Source organism: Boleophthalmus pectinirostris, unplaced genomic scaffold (genome assembly GCF_026225935.1).
Source record: "Boleophthalmus pectinirostris isolate CB_2022bp ecotype Guang Dong unplaced genomic scaffold, ASM2622593v1 HiC_scaffold_2, whole genome shotgun sequence".
Taxonomy (NCBI): Eukaryota; Metazoa; Chordata; class Actinopteri; order Gobiiformes; family Gobiidae; genus Boleophthalmus; species Boleophthalmus pectinirostris.
The window spans coordinates 2,242,834-2,261,740 of record NW_026571152.1 but is presented as its reverse complement, the minus strand read 5'-3'; the positions used below and the strand labels follow the sequence as shown (position 1 = coordinate 2,261,740).

At 41.2% G+C, this 18,907-nt stretch overlaps 1 protein-coding gene across 1 annotated transcript in view; it reads right to left on the bottom strand.

Moving 5' to 3' along the window:
• Positions 1–2,186: 2,186 nt before the first annotated feature.
• znf609a (zinc finger protein 609a) overlaps positions 2,187–18,907 on the bottom strand; it is a 44,578-nt gene continuing 27,857 nt past the window's right edge. Inside the window, exons 3-10 of the mRNA XM_020923925.2 lie at positions 12,541–12,766; positions 12,104–12,191; positions 11,264–11,577; positions 9,172–10,913; positions 7,487–7,844; positions 4,078–4,428; positions 3,553–3,631; positions 2,187–2,821 (exon numbers count right to left, since the gene is read on the bottom strand). Coding sequence (XP_020779584.2) covers positions 3,558–3,631; positions 4,078–4,428; positions 7,487–7,844; positions 9,172–10,913; positions 11,264–11,577; positions 12,104–12,191; positions 12,541–12,766 — 3,153 coding nt within the window. The 3' untranslated portion in view covers positions 2,187–2,821; positions 3,553–3,557. The remainder of the gene's footprint in view (positions 2,822–3,552; positions 3,632–4,077; positions 4,429–7,486; positions 7,845–9,171; positions 10,914–11,263; positions 11,578–12,103; positions 12,192–12,540; positions 12,767–18,907) is intronic.

Below are 18,907 nucleotides of genomic sequence, written 5' to 3'. Positions count from 1 at the left end.
CTGTTACACTTCCTATTTTATTTTGTATTTATGTTCAGATACCAGTATATTCAAATAACAATTCATTTAATCCATGTTTTTTATTTGGTCATAGTTTAGATTTGACTTTTATTAATGGTTTTATGTTGCACCATATCACCAAAGCACATTAAGCGTTATAGTTTGTGAATTTAAGACTGAATAAAGTACAAAAGAATGGCCTAAATACTTAAAATATATCTCAAGTTAAAAAAAAGAATGCCACAAAATAGTAAAAATTTATAGAATGATATTATTTAACCAAAGCAGAGTGAATTTATGGAGAAATCTCTAATATAAGAGCAGACAATATAGTAGGAACTGTTGGGTAGTATTTGAAGACATTATCACAAAAGATCTGATATTTGGCCTTACTTGAATTAAACCTTCCACATTGCTCAGAGCTTTTTACTTGCAGATTTTACCTTCATCAATTCTGAATTACTTCCTTATTATATTTCTGAATCCAGTTTACTATTTGCTTAGTTTCAATATGACAAATTTATATAATACAATAAAAGGTCGGCATATTGAGTCTATTTCACAACTTGCTCCTGTCTGCACTTTTAAAATGTCAAAAACCCCCAAAACAAAACAACACATTCTACTGTATTTAATCTATTTCCTTATCATGATCTTTTACATTTGTTGTGTAAAAGTTGCATCATTTGTCTACGCCTTAACGTCTGAGATAAAAAACGGCAGGAGGAACAAGAACTACCCGCTGCTTCCTGTAGATCGAACTCAAAGATCTTATGTCATTGAGGTCAGTTTGCATAAGACAATTTGAACCGTCTTCAAAACACTGGACCCAAAATCAGTAGACAGGAGTGAGTGCTTTTACTGGTGCAGTAGTCCACAGCACCCCTTTGTGGTTAGACGTGATTTTGCGAAGACAAAAAGAAGATAGAAGATAGTTTACGCATTTTACACTTAGCTTTTAGGAGCCAGAACTTTAAGGTTGAAGTGCATTTTGTTGTCCCTGTGGGGAATTTGTCTTCTGCATTTGACCCATCCTTCAGTGCTGCTGGGGCAACCTGTCATTACTTGAGATAGGTTTGGAAAGAACCACCATTTACACAAGAAGATTTTAGCCTTTTGTGCAGTGTGCATGTTTTGGGTTGGTCTTGGGTTGAACAATGTGGAGCCAGTGGTGTCCTGAGTGGGTTTCCTTTGGGTGATCTGGTTTCATCCGTAATGCAGATGACACTAACATGAATTTGAAAGATTTATAGAGTCCTGAATAACTCTGCACCTGCACCTCTTGAGCACTTCGTTCAGTTTACATCTGTAGTGGAAACCAGAGCCACACGCGCCTCCACCAGGGGGCAGTGTACCATACCAGAATGCAAAACTACAAACAGCCTTTTTCTATAATGAAACAGAACCGAGTGGAACGATCTTCCGAACTCTGAACTAAAAAGCTAAACAACTTATGCAACATTTTCTGTAGAGGTTAAAGTGGTAATGGAAGAGCCAGACCTGCCAGCACTGACAACAAGTGTGTAATACGTCAGACTGTGAAATGTCACACCGGTGTAACATCTGCTTTATGACTTTAATGTCTCTGTACGACCTGACGTCTCTAAATTCAAGTCTGAGCTCCGGTCTGTGAGCTCAAGCATGAATTGAATTTATTTGATTTGATTTGAAGCAGGACATGAAACCAAAGTCTCACAGATGGGTGAACTTCTAAATAAAGTTCTATAATATTTAACCAAAATTACTAGTACAACCTTGAACAATTGTGTCTAAATAAGAAATCTGTGTAAAACGGGCCACAACAAACCCTTGTTTTTCCACAGATCTAACCTGTGACATGCCCTGGACGGCTGCCCCTGCTCGTTTCCACGGAGATAAACAAAATGAATGCCGTACGGTTGTGTAAAACTTTTAAGGCAAAGCAATACAATCTCTATGGTGACGAATCCCCCTGAAAAGTTGAACTCGATCTACACTGCTCTTGTGTTTTGATGTTTATTACTTTAAAAATACTAGAATGTCTATTTGGTGTCAGAAGCTCTTCCCAGGACCTGAGCAGCCTGTAGTAACGATGTGAGTGACATGTCTTGCCAAGGGACACCTCAGCAGGAATTGTAATAACTTGTGAATAGGCGTCGACTTCACACAGCTTTTAATTAAAATGTAGTAAATTAAGACACAAGATGGAGGCACCAGCTACAGGTTTAATATCAGATCAACAACAGTAGAAAAACAGAGGCTACCAGACAAAATCAAAGAGTAGGAAATCCAAACAGCATCCAACAGGCTTAAAATTATTCAACTGTACATATATACACGCATACTCCACTCTCGCGCTCTCTCATTCATAAAACAGGTACACAACGACCACACAGCGAAAGGAGGCTTCTGATTGGCCAGTCCTCCTCCATCCACAGTGTTTTAATTATTTATTTACTTCCGGGTCGCATGGAGGTCAAAAGGTCGCTGCTACCGCTCAGGTTGAGTCAAATGCCAGCACCGAAATGTGAATCTCGCTTTTATTTATTCATTCAAGTCTTTGAGAAAAACAAAAAAACAAAAAAAAAACTAAACGGCGGCCTCACGACAGCACCAGGGTTGTTGTTCTGGGTGTGAAGTGTGTAAATGTCTGGCCCGGAGCACAAGGTACAGTGAGGACAGTGGGCTTGTGGGTTTGTTGGTAGGTCCACCGTAAAAGTCGGAAGCCGTTTTAAAAATTGAAAGACCGGACGTCCTGGTGGAGGAATCAAACCTACACCACTGAGGTCACGTGATCCAGTCACATGGTGCGAGGGGCGGGAGGTCAGCCAATCAGGTGGGCCTAAGGGACGAGACGAGATGTCATTAGAATAATTCACTATAGAAAGATTACTATGCAAAATTAAGTTGTTCAAAAACTTCTCACAATAACAAAGTATGTTTAGATTTGCATTTTTACTTCTCTAAACTAACCCAGGGCATGTAAAAAAAACAAAAAACACACAACACAAAACAAGGACCGGTCTAAAGCTGGATAAAGCAAAGTAAAACTGGAGCTTCTGAGTCTGAGAATAACCAAGCAAATGTGTTAAATATTTACTTTGGTTATTATACAACTTCAGACTGTTAACTGGACAAGTCTATAATAAAAAAATATACATATAATTTGTATTATTGACTTATTGATTTATTTTTATTTATTTTTAATGTATGAGGATTTATAGAAAAGTTAAAGGTTTGGGTTTAGACTTGAGGGATAAAAAAAAATCAACAGGTGTACGTGTTAGCAAATGTCCACAAGAGGGCACAATAATCCACTTAAACAGCAATAAGAAAAAGGGGAGACTTGATGCTGCTGAATGCCAAACTACTAAACGTTGATTCATACATTTTCCAGTAGATAGAAGAACAGTTTGTTCATAGCACTATAAACTCAAGAGTTTGTTTTTTTTAAAGTACCAGAAGGACTAGACCCAATCTGAATCCAACCAGGACTAAAACAGAACTAAACCAGGACTACATTGAGTGTGGGAAACCAGGTCTAAACTTTGTAAATTCAGAAGTCCTTCTTACCGGTCTCACCTCCGGGGAGGTGGATACATGGACGGAGCAGACGCTTGTTGACTGGCGACGATGGCTGAAGACGAGAGGCCTGAGGAAAGAGACATGACATTCACAATTAGGAAATCAATAAATGTGCACCATCTAATCTACTCCTCTATCACTCAAACTAACTCCTGCTCTCCTTCACTGCATCAATCTCACTGATCCTCCTGTAGGCCTCCAGTTTCTTGGCAGCTCAAACCTCAGCATCCTTCTGTCTATAAATGTTCATTGTCTCTCCTCTGTACCATATATTCACACTCTCCTCTGTACATGTCACACTGTCTACAAACCATCTCCAAAAGCATCTCTTATTTCTAATTCTATCCATTCTTGTCATGGGACACAACAAATGCTCAGATTGTCCATAGTCTAAAATAGCTGGATGTCTGGATTTCAAAATGATGAAAATATAACATTTAAAAAAGAAAATGCATCTTTTGAAAAAGTCTTTACAGGAATTCCCGTTTGACCTGATAACAGTCTAGTCCGTACCTGAGGCGTATGGCAGCTCGTACTGTCCGGAGATCAGAGGGTATCCCAGGTGATGAGAGGGGATGATTCTCTGCGAGGGGGAGGACCTGGGCTGCCTGTCTCCCTCCCTCTCCCTGTCCCGCTCCCTCTCTCTGTCTCGGTCTCTGTCCCGGTCCCGCTCCCGTTCGTGGGGCGGCGGTTTGTCCGGGATAGACGGGGACTTGCTCTTGTATTGGCTGGCGTGCTGCTGCAGGAGGTCCAGAGCTTTGGCCTCTCCGGGGGGCTTCACGTTGGGGCTGGAGCGTGGAGCCTTCTCGCCCTCCTCCCCCTTTGCTCCGTACGGGAACGAGTAACCGGGCGGCAGGTACGAGCCTGAACACAGACACAGAAGAGGTCAGGAATCAAGATGGGCGGGGCCATTACGTAATTTCATCAATAACATTTGAAAGGAGATCTCTACAGCCAATCCTCTGTCATTATTAAAGTTCAGTTGTGTTTATGTTCAGGAAATTAATATTGAAAGCCATTTTAGTTTTTTACTGAACAAAATTGAGATACCACAACCTGTACCTTGTCTCAAATCATGATGGACAATACACTGGTGGAATAGGCTGGTATGTTTCTTACACGATACTAACATATAATTAGCTTCTATCAATTAACAGAATTTACCATGTTTTTCTGACTACAAATCACACTTTTTTTCATGGTTTGAGTGGTTCTGTGACTTATACTCCGGTACGACTTATATATATAAAAAAACACTGAAGCGGCGAGAGGCTCTAGTCTTGTGTGTGAGTATCTGCTGTTCCTCCTGTACCTCTGTCACCTCACCCTTTACTGCACAAAGAGCCTCTGTCCTGCTACAAGTAGTGAAATATACAGCTGAAAACGGTAATCGAGCAGCAGATAGAAAGTTTGGAGTGAGCGAGAAACTTGTGAGGAACTGGAGGAAAGCGGGGCTGGAGAACACAGCTTCACGGCAATCGGGAGGATGCACCATGAAACTTTCCTGAAGTCACTGGATGGATGGACAAAGCCTGGACTTCAGTGACATCGAAACCATCCTGTCGGGATTCAGAAAGGCCCGAATCATTCTAACTAGAACTGATGCCGAGTCTGACGACAGCGACACAGAGGAGGAAGCGGCGCTCTTTACCTCTGGAGGTCATTGAGTTTTTCAGAAGTGACACCGAGGATGAAGAATTGAATGGATTTAGTGATTTGGAGTGAGATGGAGAGTTTGGTAAACTTGTTCTGTTGTTTATGTTATACAGTCCCTGACAAAAGTCTTGTCGCTTATCCATTTTGTAGAAACAAAAGCTTATAACCTGACTTTAAATTAATCGACTGGTTTTAGAAATGTCTCATATGAAGCTAAAACCCTCCCAAATGATGCTCAATATACTAAAATAAATTTGCTTCACTGAAGAAAGATTGATCATTTAATGAACACAGAAAGGTCAGATTTTGGCAAGACAAAAGTTTTGTCGCCTACAGAAAATTGAACAAATAATTTACTTCAAATACAAAAATATGTTGCATAACGTCAGTGAATGAAGTAGTGGTGCTGTGAGATCCATATTTAATATCTTGTATGACTCCATGAGCTTGAAGGACGCATCCATGCAGTTCAACAATGATTCATACAATTTGTTGATGAAGTCATCAGGAATAGCAAAGAAAGCGTCTTACATGCCTCCCAGAGTTCATCAAGATTCTTTGGTTTTGTCTTCCATGTTTCCTCTTTCATTCTACCCCAGACATGCTCAATGATGTTCATGTCTGGTGACTGGGCTGGTCAGTCCTGGAGCACCTTGATCTTCTTCACCTTGAGAAACTTTGATGTAGAGATAGAAGTATGTGATGGAGCACCATCCTGCTGCAAAATTTGACCCCTTTTATGGTTGGGAATGTAAGAGGAGCTAATACTTCTTGATATTTTAGGTTATTGATATTTGCCTTCCACCCTGCAAATGTCTCGCACACCCCCAGACTGGATGGAACCCCAGACCAGGATTTTTCCGCCATCCAAACTTAACTGTTTTCTGGGTGAATCTTGGATCCATGTGGCTCCAGTAGGTCTCCTGCAATATTTGCGGCGGCTGTGATGTAATTCAACCGAGGATTCATCTGAGAAATCCACCTTCTGCCACTTTTCCAGTGTCCATCCTTTTTAGCAGGCTGTGGGCCTTGGAAAATGCCTCACGGTTTTTTAATTGCCTTTTGTTTAGTGCTGGTTTCTGTGCACTGATTCGACCATGGAGGCCATTTCGAGACAGAATTCTACAAACTGTTGTGGTTGACACAGGGACTTGAGGTGACCAGGCCTGGTGGAGTCTGCTGCAGTGGAAAAGGGGCCTTGGATTTTTGAATCAACAAACGGTCCTCCCGAGCAGTTGTCTTGCGGGGTCTGCTGGACCTGGGCTTGTCAAAAACATCTCCAGTCATTTCAGATCTTTTTCTTATTCTTTGTACTTGACGCTGAGACACATTGAAGGTGTCACCACCTCAGCAGTGGATCTGGTCTTCAGTCTCTTGATAATTAACGCTTTGGTCTCAGGGTGGATCTTAGGCATGTTGTCAGAGGTCAAGTTGCAGTTGATGTGAAGGTCTGGTGTGCTGGGCTTCTTTTTATACACACCCACTAATTGATTGATCAGTAACTGATCACAGGTGAGGCTGTAATCTAGGATTGGGTGCATCATATGACAAGGCCACAAAACTTTTGTCTTGCCAAAATCTGACCTTTCTATGTTTATTAAATGATCAATCTTTCTTCAGTGAAGCTAATTTATTTTAGTATATTGAGCATAATTTAGCAGGGTTTTAGCTTTCATATGAGACATTTCTAAAACCAATCGATTAATTTAAAGTCAGGTTATAAGCTTTTGTTTCTACAAAATGGATAAGAGACAAGACTTTTGTCAGGGACTGTAGTTATCTGAAGAACTGTTCATATGTGACCTTAACAGTCTGTTGTTCTCTCTTCTATTCTTATTACTAGAACTTGACTTTACACAGAAAATGTTGGTTCCTGGTCTCTGACTTTATAAAATACATTTCTCCCAAAAAGTGTGACTTATAACCTGGTGCCACTTGTGTTTTTTTCTTCTTCATTATGCATTTTTTGGCTGGTGCAACAAAACGACATTTAGGCATAAAAGGCTAAAATGAAGTAGAAACAATTACTGACATATGGCACATCTATTTAAAATAACTGAAATTGAAAAATGTGGGTCTTTAATGTTAGTGCTCTTTTAGTTAACCAAAATGATTAATTAAGTCATTGTTTTGAATGAGATTAAAAGCATTTATAACATAGAAGTGAAAGAATATAGTGCGCGAACTAAAGAACTGGGAGTTTAGTTTAATCATGAGTTTAATCTGCCTCCTACACACAACTCCAGTGTTTCCGTGTGCCCCTCACCTGGGTAGTTCTGCATCATGACAGAGGGCATGCCCCTGTACCCGGGGTGGCTGGGGTCGTAGGCCTGGCTGTAGTAGGGCCCGTGCATGTAGGGCATGTACTGGTGCTGGGACAAGGGGGAGGAGAACTGCATGTGTGGAGCTCGGGGCTCTTTCCCAGAAGCCCTCAGCTCCTCGGGGCCCACGGTCCGACTCTCCCCGTCTTTAGGCTCCTCTTTCGGGGCGCCCTCTTTTGCGCGGGGCCTCTCCTCTTTGGACTTCCTGTCGCGCTCCTCTTTCCATCGCTCCTCCTCCTGGGGTTTGGGGGCGTCCGAGTATTTGTTTGGGTAAACGTAGGGCCACAGTCGAGAGTCCGGCTCCTAAAAGGTCCATAAACAACAACAACATCACAACAAAACACAACAGGTGAGTGTGGGAGAAATACAAGGCAACTATCAATTTATATTTGTTTAGAACTGAATACTTACAGGTCTCCATAGTTATGTAAATGTTATAGCAGTACTTCACTAAACACTGGGACATGTGTGTCACTCTGTAGTTCAAGTATTTGCTGAATTTAGAGTTAGTTTAATTTGGAACTGTCCTTGTTAAGAAGCAGAAGAGCAATTGTGTAGTCTTATTTTAGACCCGGAATGGTCCAGTTATAGACCTGGTTTAGATCTGGTGGTATATGAAGGCCAAATATTTTTTTAGGTGGTACTTGGGATGAAAAGATTGAGAACTACTAATAAGTACAAGTATATTAACCTTTTTTTTTTTTTTACTAAATAAAGAAATTGAGTTAAAAGGGTCTATTAGAATTATCTTTGTTATAATGTTTCTTCGTCAAAAACAAAGCTGGAGTTGTGTTTTGTTTCATTCACATGTTTAACACACAAATCCTGCATATCTAGGCTTATGATGTCATACAGTTATACAGGAAGTGCTACACTGTGTTTTTAAACAGCATAGAGCTCTATTAGAATCATCTGGATCATTTCAGCTCTGGAATGGCCCATCTTCACAGAACAAAAGGTAAAAGAATCTGTAAAGTAGTAAACCACGGCTTCATGACATCACAAAGTGGAACAGAGCATTTTCAGCTCTCGAGATGTAAAAAGGCTAATAATAATAGCAATAATAAAGAGTTACTCAAACATGTGTGAATGAAACAAAACACAACTGCAGGTGTGTTTTTGAGGAGGAAACATTATAACCTGGCTAAAAAGTGACAAAAACACACATACTAATAAAATAAAAAATGACAAAGAAGAAGTGATGTACTATTTCAGGGGGTCAAACTTAAATTCACAGATGCCAAAATTAAAAACGGTCATGGGCCAAACTAAATATTGAAAAATTTGAACAACATCTGCATGTTTTCTCTGCTTTCGAGATATGTAATGTTAAACCTTTTCTGATTAAAATAAATGTTTAATAATAGTTCTTCTTAAACATTAAATCTAGAACAAGCAGAATATAAAATAAAAACATTTTAAATAAATAATGTATCTATAGTATATCTGCAGGCAGCTCTAATACAGATTTGATATGATCTCGCGGGCCAAATATACCGTATTTTCCGGGCTATTAGTCGCTCTGGATTACAAGACGCACAATCAGCTCTGTGAGGGAAATTCAACCTCCATTCACACTCTACATGACTTCTTACTAAACTGAAATCCTAAGAGTGAACCATGTACCCACCTGTCTGTACCACAGTGCCGGCTCCACCCCCGCAGTGCGTCCTGACTCTGCCCCCTGTTTGCCCTCTTCTTTCCCATGATGCCCTGCTTCGCTCAGTTTCATCTTCAGCCCCTCCTGCTGCTGCTGGGCTCCTGTCTGAGGCTTCTGCTCCTCCGCTTTGGCCATGATCACGGACTTCGCCTGGTCTCCGCCGCCCTCCTTCCCCTTCGCTCCCTTCGCTCCCAGATCCGTCAAACTGGGCGCTCGGGAGAGAGTGGGCGGAACCGTGGCTTTCACTTCCTGTTTAATGTCCGTTTTTTTCCCGTCCTGCCGTTGCCTCTCGTCATACTGCTGGCGGTAGGCGGGGTTAGCAGCCGCGTTGGGGCTCTGCGATGCCAGCAGGTGCGCGTGGTAAGCTTGCTCGGGTGAGTACGAATACGGCGGGACGTAGTACTGGTTGTAGTACAGCGGCTGTGCGTACATGTTTGATCTTTGCTGGATTACAGATTGCTGCTGAGGTCCTGTTTCGCCTTTCCTGTCGTCTTGTGGCTCAGTTTTTAATTTCACCTCCTCTCCTTCCAAATCCTCCTCCTTTTTTATCTTAACGGCTCCATCTGCGTGCGCCGAATTGGGCTGATTTCCTGGGCTAGGATTGGGGTAGTTTGGCGAATAGTACGCCTCGTAATTAGGATAGTACGGGGAGTCTTTTGAGGGATTTTGCGGCGGGAATAGATTCTTTTTAGCCGCTTCTCTCGCTCCTTGGTCGGGTTCAGTTTTAACCGTTTTGACCCCTTCCTTGCCCTCCCCGTCTTCCCCGGCATCCGAAATGTCCGAATACGCCGGGCTTCCCGTTTTAACCGATGCATTATCTGCACCATTCTGATTCAAATGCAGCGGATTTGGCGGCGCTCCTGGTTCATTCCGACTAGACACGCCTATTGACGGACTCGGAGCGTTGTCCGAAAAACTATAAACTTTATCGGCCTCTGCTTTGATGCTGGCTAACCGGCTTTGTTGTTCCGATGAACCGTTGAGCAAGGCATCTTCTGCGTACGGACTCTTTCCATCTTCTGGTCTTTTCGCTTTGGGACTATCCCCTTCCTTGCCCTCCCGCTTTTTCTTATCCTTCTTTTTCTTGTCTTTCGCCAATGCTGGGCTGGTCGCGGGGTCTACAGGTTTCGGTTGTGCGTTTTTGAGTTGTGGGCTTTTAGGGATGGACTGTACCACTGTGCCCATGGCGGGGGACGCAGTTTGGAGGTTGTAGTTTGTTGGCGTTCCTTGCGGGGGAGCTGCTGAGGCCGCAGATGCAGGGCGTCCCGGTTTAACGCCTTTTAACTTGTCGTTCTTCCCCGCGGCGGCCAGTTTCTTCGCTTTTCTATCGTCCATTCCGTCGTTACTAGCGTCGTCGGTCAAACAGCCCCCCTCCTCTCCACCGTCCGTACCATCTGGCTCCACCTCCCCCGCTTTCTTCTTGCCTTTTTTTGCCGAGGGGGAGGGGGCATCGAACCCTCGGCCTTTGGGGGTGGCACAGCGGGCTGGAGAGATGGCCGCTCCGTTACACGAGACATTGTCCGGGTGGAGGGAGGAGTCGTCTCCGTATTCACTGTCGGCGTCCTGGTCCAGCCTCACGTCCTGGTCGTTGTGGGCGCGGGCCTGGTGGTACTTGAGTCCGTTTATGTGCTTGTATTTCTTATTGCAGTTGGGATGAGGGCAGTCGATGAGCACGGGAGAGGGGCAGGTCCGGTCTACTGCCTCAGATTTACCTACAAAAGACAAAAATAAAGTGATTTCTTGGACGTGTTTAAAGTGTATCTAAGATTTTATGTTTATGGCATTTAAAATCAAACTACATGCAGAATTTGGCACTGGAGCGTTAACATTTGAGGGAAGAGTGAAATCTGAACTGATAATTGAATACACAAATCATGTGAATTTCAGACAAGTCTAGACCACAGGTACAACTTTTCTATACAAAGAGAACATCCGTTGCCTGCAGAGCACATTCTATTACAGCAGCCTTTGAGATTTAATAATAGTGCCGACTCGGATTGCGATTTCGATTTGATTGTGACAAACTGTGCAGCCCTAATCAATAGTTCCCTTGCTGTCTGACCTGTAGAGTTGGTCCTCATCCTCTTGGAGCCCTTGGTGTCCTCTGAGCTGGACGTGGGCTCCATGTCTGAGGCAGGTTTGGTTTTCCTCTTAGCGGCGGAGGGGCTAGCTTTCGCGTCCTCTGCCCCGGGCGTCTGGCTGCCTCTGCGCCCTTTGCTGTTGGCCGCAGCTCCTCTGGTTTTACTGTTGCCGCTGGCTTTACTGTCAGAGGAGTTACTGTTGTCGTTCAGAGGAGTGTTGCTGCCCGGGCGCATCCTTTTGCCACGACCACGGCCCGTTCGCATCTCCACGTCACTGGTCGGAGAGTCACAGAACCTGCACGAGCACACACAGTTTAGAAAACTAAACAGAACACAAAACCTCAGGCTATTAAGCATTTACTACATGTAATGAAAAGCAGAATTTTGAGCTTTTAATAGTGTTCCAATGTAAGTACTGCTCAGAAATGATGCCTGAATAAACATAAAATCTAGTCTTTATTTGAAGCTGTAACATGTGAAATACAAAGTTTAAGTAGGTCAAGAGAAATTTAGTTCATTAATGATCGATAAACCCTACAGTTATCATTTAATTTAAGATTCTTCAGGAATAAGCTAGGAATAAGAGCAAGACTAGGGGAAGTTATGTCTCTGACAGAACTTAAGAAAAACTTAACAAGACTCCTGTCTGACAAAAACAATGGTTGATAACAATGTTCATTGTTTCTCTGATTAGTGACACATCACTCATGGCCCTAGTCACCAGTGGCACCATTGTTTCAGAAACTCTCTGATAAATCCAGGTTAAATGTCATCACACAGATCTGACAGTCTATTTTGTTCTGGTTTGTGCTGGTTTGTACCTGGGAGGGGCCCAGTCGTGGCGAGTGCAGTCCAGCAGAGTCCCCACGTACGTCTTATTTCTCCAGGTGACGTTCACAACCAGCATACCTGAACAGAGAGGAGGGGTTCAGATCAAAACAGTAGTTAAAAACAAGACAACTGTAGAGATGATAATGCCAGATAAAGCCTTACCAATCACCAATATGTCACTGAGGTACTCAGCTGTTATCATTTGTTGAAAACACTACTTTTCAGTTACTACGTTCTAATACTATTGATTTAATGGGATGTTATGAACGTGATTTAAAGATCTAGGACTCGGGAAGTACAACCATTGTCAAGATAATGGCTAATGGAGATCCAAACAAACTTTACTGAAGGATACCTTTACTTCACAATGTTAAACAGTTCACATTAAAAGTCAGCAAGCATCCCTGTGTGTCTGTATGCCTCTCACCGTCCTCGGTCTCTTGCCACACGATGCCCTCCAGGTTGACGCTGGTGCCCGGTTCACACGGGCCCAGACACTCGGGCTCTGTGGCTAAAGCAGCGTCGGCCGTGTTCACCGCCACAGAGCGCGATCGCACCATGATCTGCTCACACGGTGACGAGATGTCGCTGTTACCCACGGCGGCCAGCAGGTGGAGCGGAGGGGGCACAGGCGTGGAGGCTGGAGACTCCATCTGAAGAAGAGGAACAAGAAGAGACAAAAGTGTGGGTTCATATTTTTGGGTTTGGACTACAACATTAAATCTGGTAAAAAGTAAAAGTTGTTACACAAGAATGTCGCCATGTATCAGTTTTTGTCACACTTTTTTTTGGGAGTATTAATCATGTTTATAAGATTATCTGTAATCTAAACTTTGCATGAGGAACCCAAATGATAAATAAATAAAATACTTAAAAATTACATAACAACTGAGCCCAAATGTGTTTAAAGACCCTATAGCTATTTTCTGATCTATGTTGTATGCTCCATACAGGAAGTGCTCCACTGTGTTTTTAAACTATATATTTCTCCCTAGAATCATTTGGATCATGAACACATGGTAAACAGTAGCTGTTAACATGAAAACTACTGCTGTACGACATCTCAAGGTGGAATAGAACATTTTTGAGCGTTGGAGATGTAGACGGACTAATAATAAAGATTACTCAAGCATGTGTGAATGAAACTAAACACAACTCCAGCAGGTGTGTTTTTGATCAGGTAACAACATTATAACATTGTTTAAAACTCACAATGGCCAATTTTGTGTAATATAGAAACACTAATTTCTAATGGATTTGGAAACAGCTGTACAGAGGCATCATTCAGTGCCAGATTGAATTATATATACATATTTTTTTCTTTATCATTGTTGCATTAACTGAAGTGCAACTAATATTAAACTTTGCTAAGAAAAGAGACCAATTGCTACAGGGTATCCCCAGGTTTGACTACCCCAAATTTAAGACTTTAAGAACTTTTTAAAGACCACTTAAATGAAAATTAAGACCAACATCGAACCCATTATGCAAGCGAAAAACACCAGATCCAATTCTAATAATGACCAACCAACTATTATATCTACAGCTACTGTGGATTAAACCTCCACTTCCCCATGATCCATCCAACGTCTCCCTCCACTCTAATGTTTACTCATTGCCGCCGGCGCCAGAAACCAAAATATTGTTTACGCATACTCCAAATTAAACATTCATTCATGTTATGTGATTTCACGTTGTTGTTGTTTATTTTTTCTCCCTTTATTTAACATCGCACTACAGCCTGGTTGAGGATAAAAAAAATAGGCTAATGAAATTTAAGACCTTTGTGAAAAAAATAAGACTTGGACAACATAATTTAAGGCCTTCATTTAGGAACATGAAATTTAAGACCTTTTTAAGACTTTTAAAACCTTAAAAGTCTTAATACAAAGCTGACTGGTCCAATTCTTAACTAAAACTAAAGAGTCCAGATAAATTGACAATGATTAAACAGAAGAACAACATAACACACGTGCAGCCAGACAAAACCACAGTACCTTTTGTTAGCATCTCACAAAAAAAAAAAAAAGCCCAATTTGAAACTGAGTGTAACCTGATGCTTGGACTGTCTGCACCTGAGCACTCTCCAGCGTGTCACCCCCTCTCTCCTCTCTACCCATCTCCATCTCATCCTCTTTCCTCCATCTTTCCCCCTCTCTTCTGACTCTGCTGGTTTTTTTGGGTTTTTTTCAGGCCTATCTGAGGAGCTGGTCCCAGAGGAGCTGTAACCAGGAGTGACGGACCAGCCACCACACCCCTGTGAGCTCATTACCCTCCAAAACCAGAAGTTATGACAAAAGGAAAATCTTTTATCCTTCAATTAAATGCTTCTGAATTAAAAACAACAAAAACAAACAACTTATGTGGATCCAGTTGTGTTATGTAACTGATTTTCCCTGCAAGTAACTACTGAACAGTTTTGTGTAAATTTAAAGTTCTAACATTATAAGAAGTTCTAGGCCTACACCAGCCCATAAATAGACCTATTACTATGGAAGATAATTTGTTCCATAAGATTTTGAATTTTAAATATGACTGAATTTCTCACTTTGAATTTTTTAACTCTGAAAAAAGCTGTTTGAATTATTTTTATTCTGAATTTTAGTGGCTGAAATTTAAAGTTTACGTTCAAATATTTTCAAGCCCTCAAATTCACCAGTCAAAATTCAGAATGTAAAATTCGCAGTGAAAAATTTCGCAGCAAAGATCCAAGATGCCAAGGCAGAAGCAATCGATCATGTGAGCGAAGAGGACAGAGGCCGTTTCCTATTGGCTGTTCTCATCTGTGGGCGGGGTTTACACTTAAGAAATCAAAGAGATGAGGTTTTGATGAGATTAATTTTGACCGATCAGATCGCGTCACTGCAACATCTCCTGTTTCTTCCTAAGTTAGATCGGATCACTTTGAATTGATTGCTTCTGCCTCGGCATCTCGGATCTTCACTGCGAATTTCACACTCTGAATTTTGACTGTTTGACTGTTTTGTGCTGAATATTTAAAAGGTGATTTTTAATTTTTTTTTTATTTTGAATTTTATACACTGAAAATGTACACTTAAAATTTCAGCAAACAAAAATTCATAATAAAAATAATTCAAACATGTTTTTTCAGAGTAAAAAATTTCAAAGTGAGAAATTCAACAGCATTTAAAATTCAAAATCTGATGAAACAAATTATCTTCCATATATTACATCAAATAAAAGACCGAACAAGGTATCGGCTGAACTGAAATCATGGAGCCAATACCCAAACCGGTTAAATTTCCTGGATTGGTACCAGTATCAGTATTAGTGCATCTCTAATTCAAATTACAACCACACAGATAGAAAGATACCGTTCTCTGCAAATAACCAAACCTATAGTTCTTACATAGAGACTGTATGAAACTTGGACTTAGAAAAACTTTATTGAACCACAAACCTGCTAAAACTCAGACCTCTACACAAATATGTGATCAATTTATTTAACCAGGAAAGTCCCAGTGGCATTTGGAAAGTCTACACCACATGGGAATCCTTGTTGGAATCTTCTTACTGTGAGGCTGAAGCACTAAGCACTGCAGCTCCATGCCTTCATTAGACTTGTATAATTAAGTAGCAGCTGATCACTTTGAAAACATTCACTGTGAACCAGATCTTATTTGCAAAACAATCACTCTCACAATACTGCCAGAAAATCATAATTAGTTCTTGTCCACAATTGTCCAGTTTATCAACATGTCGTAAACATACTTCAGTGTAGAGATTAACTATATTAAGACAAACATGTTTATGTTTTAAAAATAGGGTTCTGTTCAAACGTCACACTTTAAACACATCAGGACATTTGTACACATCTAAATGACCCAATAAGACAGGAGGGTTTGTTATTGTGGGAAATGGCAGAAATTGCAAATTCTATTAAAGTGCCCATATTAAGATATTTTCTGATCCTTATTATAATGTAGTTTCCTCACTACAAACATGCTACAGGATGTACAGATACTGTGCAAACTTGTCCTTTTGGTGCTCTTCAGTGTAGGGAGCAGTCATAGCACATGGCAGATAAAGTTAAAATCACACCAAGGCATTTTGGCTCTTCAGTCAGTTTGTCCTGATGAAGGCCGAAAGACCAAAAGAAGTTGGCATGATTTTAAAGGTTTTGAATTATTTAGTACTTTTTGAGTGCCTCAGCTTTTTTAACTTTATACCCGGAGTGTTGTTTAATTCTCACATGTTTAACACACAAACCCTGCATATTAAGGCTGTGTTCTCCTCTCAAACTGAAAACACTCTGTTCCAACTTGTGATGTCATGGAGTAATACAGGAAGTGCTCCACTGTGTTTTTAAACATACACCTTCACTAGAATCAGTGAACTCAACCCTAGAATTGTCAATCTCTGCTGAAGAAAAAGTAAAGATTAACTGTTAACTTGAAAAATACAGCCTCATGACATCCCAAGGTGGAACAGAGCATTTTGAGCTTTTGAGATGTAGACAGACTGATAATAAAGGATTACTCAATGATTGTGCATAAAACAACACACCTTCGGGTCTATTTTTGATGAGATAGCAACGTTCTGGCATGGCTTAAAACCATAGACCGTATATATGAGTGGACGTAGTTAATGCTCTAGCCTCCACATGCCAAACAGGAAGTTCACCAGGAGGCTCTTCTGGCTCCTTCTGACTTACATTAAGATCCTGTGGCTCCTCTCTCTGTAACTGCTGCAATGAGCCTCAACATTTTGGTCTTAAAATGTTCGGATTGACCCATGACGCAGGATCCTGAATGTTTTTTTTTTCGCTATTTTGTCCGTCAAAAAAATCTTATAACAAAGCCTGGCTCCAGATTGGCTCCTGCAACTGTGAACATCACGAGCCTCATTTGAGCGTCGTTGAACGCTGTGGATAACGTCACACTCGCTTAGTCCACTTCTTTTATATAGTCTTTACTTAAAGCTCACAAGAATCCATTTTGTGAAATACAGGGGAGTTTACGTAAAGGCCTCACGCTGCATTACATAAACAAGATTAAACCTTACATACATAAAACTGCTAAACCAATCACAATTAAATATTTGCTACTATTATTCAACCCACTAATACATAATTAATTCACTCCTAATACAAAATACAACTACAAGGTCAATCAAGTCTGTAGTACTAGTACCTCATTCTCATGTTGTTCTCCTCACCCCAGACCAGCCCCTGCTCCTATCTGCGACTCCAAACCTGAACAAACCAACATGATCCTAGCTTTGTGTACGTATGTGTGTGTGTGATAGCTGCTTCCCGGTTCAGTAGCTGTTGTCGTAGCAACAGGAGACATTAGCCCCAAGCTCCTGATGCTTCATTCGTGTAAAAAAAAAAAAAAAAAAACTAAACAAAAACATGGTAGCTGCCTGGAATGCTGGGAAATCCCCCTCAGATTTGCTGCTTGTGTTGCAGCAGGAGGCGGGTCTTGTTCTGGTTACTGCGCTGTGATTGGTCAAAGGGCAGAGTCTGGGAATCACCTTTGGGTTTAGAATAGTACTCATTACAGGGGCCATGGTACTTTCAGTCCCATATGCGGCCAAAACTGGGTCACTTTAAAAACATGTTTGTTGTGTTGAATGGTTTGCAGATAATCATTTGAGAGTTATCTGTTAAAAATGTTGTCATTTCAATATCTGTAATCCAAATAATCGGACTATGTTTCTAAGCAGCCCCATTTTACCACATGCCCATTATAATCATGATTTGTTTGATGGTTGATACTTAAAAAGACAGATGGCAGCAAGCACCATTCACAAGTATTACATTAAGAACATGATAACTGAATGCCATCCATCCATCCACTTTCTTCCGCTTATCCAGGTCCTGGGTCTGCCCCGGGGCCTTGTTCCGGTGTGACATGCCCGGAACACCTCCTGAGGGAAGTGTTGCAGCAAGAAAACAGCCCCATATGGACTTACAGCTGAAATATTCTAACAGAGGTGGGATTTATCTTTTTTTTTTTTAATCACTTTTTATTTTACGTTCATAGACCCAGGAATGACAAAGAGCTTCACTTTTAAACACTTCACTTGGCTTCACATCGGCTTTAATCAAATGTGTTCTTACATGCACCACGACGTGACTTGCACGATCTTTTTCTTAGACTCTCTCTCATAGGTTTTACTCAGAAAATGTCTGTTGAGACATTTCTATATAATATAACATAGTTTCAGTGTCCAAAAAGAGGACAGGAGAGCGCTGTGTCTGAAGAGCACAGACTGTAGCAGAGCAGTGTGGGAGGAGCTACGTACTGTCTCTGCTGGGGAGGGGCAGAGGCAGGCGTGTCAGAGGACTCAGGAGGAAATCATCAGATCATCATCAAAAAAGCAAAAGTCTGATAGTTTAACTCTCCTTGCAGTCTCTATTAAGAGTAGGCTATATTATAAAATATAAATTAGCCTGAGAAAGTAATTTCTCTTCTTCTACTCTTCTATGAGCTGTAAATCATTGAACCAAATAAACTGAAACACTTCACATATAAACTACAACTGTACATGAGTTGTACTGTAATGTAATGTATGTAATGTATTGTTTCATTAACCTCATAGTTTTACTATATTAAAAATTATATGTTTTTTTTTTCGAATTGATATCTTGACCCATGTATCAAGATACGTACTGAATTGTGGGAAAAATGTATCGTATCCCTAGAAGGAACTTGGCCCGACCAGTAAATCGAGAGTTTTGTCTTTCAGCTCAGCTGCCTCTTCACCACAACGGTCCAATACAACAACAACATCACTGCTGACACTGCACCAGTCCACCTGTCAATCTC